This window comes from Sus scrofa, chromosome 5, assembly GCF_054392235.1.
Source record: "Sus scrofa isolate SSC_HxYL_T2T_F1_AM1 chromosome 5, Sscrofa_HxYL_maternal_Yorkshire_Landrace_v2.0, whole genome shotgun sequence".
In the NCBI taxonomy this organism is placed as follows: domain Eukaryota; kingdom Metazoa; phylum Chordata; class Mammalia; order Artiodactyla; family Suidae; genus Sus; species Sus scrofa.
The window spans coordinates 22,568,923-22,570,159 of NC_139387.1; the positions used below are offsets into that span (position 1 = coordinate 22,568,923).

Below are 1,237 nucleotides of genomic sequence, written 5' to 3' on the forward strand. Positions count from 1 at the left end.
ACATGGCAATCATTATTTTCACCCAAAATAACACTGAAGTGCAAAGAAGATGTACATCATGAAAGAATGATGAAGTACTGATTCCACTTCAAAGTCAACAGCCAGACAAATACAATCCGAATGTGTTCTTTGGCTATAAGCCCATTAAATTCAAATAAACTCTTTAAATATCTCTAAGATAAATGGGTGCACCTTTTTTAGTTAATGCTTCCGATATTGTCACAATATCCCAGATTTTCAGTTATATCACTGTTAAAATGGAACTAAATAAAAATATTTTTCCCCCCAGGATCTTTCCCAGAGCCTCTTTGACATCTCTGTTTCTCAGAGAGTAAATCAAAGGGTTCAACATGGGAGTGACCAGGGTGTAACACAAGGAGGCCACTTTACTCAGCTCAGGATATCCATCAGGGATGAAATACATAAAAATGATGGCACCATACAGTACACTCACGACTCCTAGGTGAGAGCTGCAAGTGGAGAAGACTTTCTTACGCCCTTCAGCGGAGCGGATTTTCAGAACCGTGGACACAATATACACATAGGACACAACAATGACAATTATGGTAGGGAAAATGATAATGATGCACAAGAAAAAAGAAACCATCCTATGAACATAGAGATCAGAACAAGAAATCCTCTGAAGGGGACGGTCATCACAGTAAAAGTGGTCAATGGCCCGAGACGCACAAAAGGATAAAGTAAATGTCATGCTGGTCTGAAGAATGGAGCTGATGCAGCCACAAAAGTAGGAACCTGCCACCAACTGAGTGCAGAGACGTGTTGACATGTGGACAGAGTAGAGCAGTGGGTTGCAGATGGCAATGAAGCGGTCATAAGCCATGACTGCCAGGAGAAAGCCCTCAGTCACAATGAAGAGGGCAAAGAGAAAGAGCTGGGTCACACAGCCTGCCAAGGAGATGGTCTTGCTCTCAGACCAGAAGTTGACTATAGCCTTGGGTGCAATAACAGACGAATAGAAGAGATCAACGAAGGAGAGGTTGCCTAGGAAGAAATACATTGGTGTCTTCAGCTGGGGGTCAGTCATAATTACGGCCATCATGCCAACATTCCCCAGAAGGATCATGGTGTAGACCAGCAGAAAGAGCAGGAAGAGGAGAGTGTGGAGCTCTGGGCGGACCCTGAAGCCTACAAGAATGAAGTCAGTCACTCCTGAGTGGTTGCTTGTTTCCCTGTCCCCCATGCCCATGGCAGAAACCTATTGAGAGGCACAAGG

General features: G+C 44.1%; 1 protein-coding gene across 1 annotated transcript; it reads right to left on the bottom strand.

Annotated features, from left to right (window-relative positions):
- Positions 1-241: 241 nt before the first annotated feature.
- Positions 242-1,237, bottom strand: LOC100737388 (olfactory receptor 9K2-like). The gene has a single exon (XM_005663867.3). It carries the CDS (start codon positions 1,208-1,210, stop codon positions 242-244), a length of 969 nt encoding a protein of 322 aa, XP_005663924.3. The 5' UTR covers positions 1,211-1,237.

Excerpts from the sequence above, each read along its gene's own strand:
- LOC100737388 (XM_005663867.3), bottom strand. The coding sequence starts at position 1,210 with ATGGGCATGGGGGACAGGGAAACAAGCAACCACTCAGGAGTGACTGAC.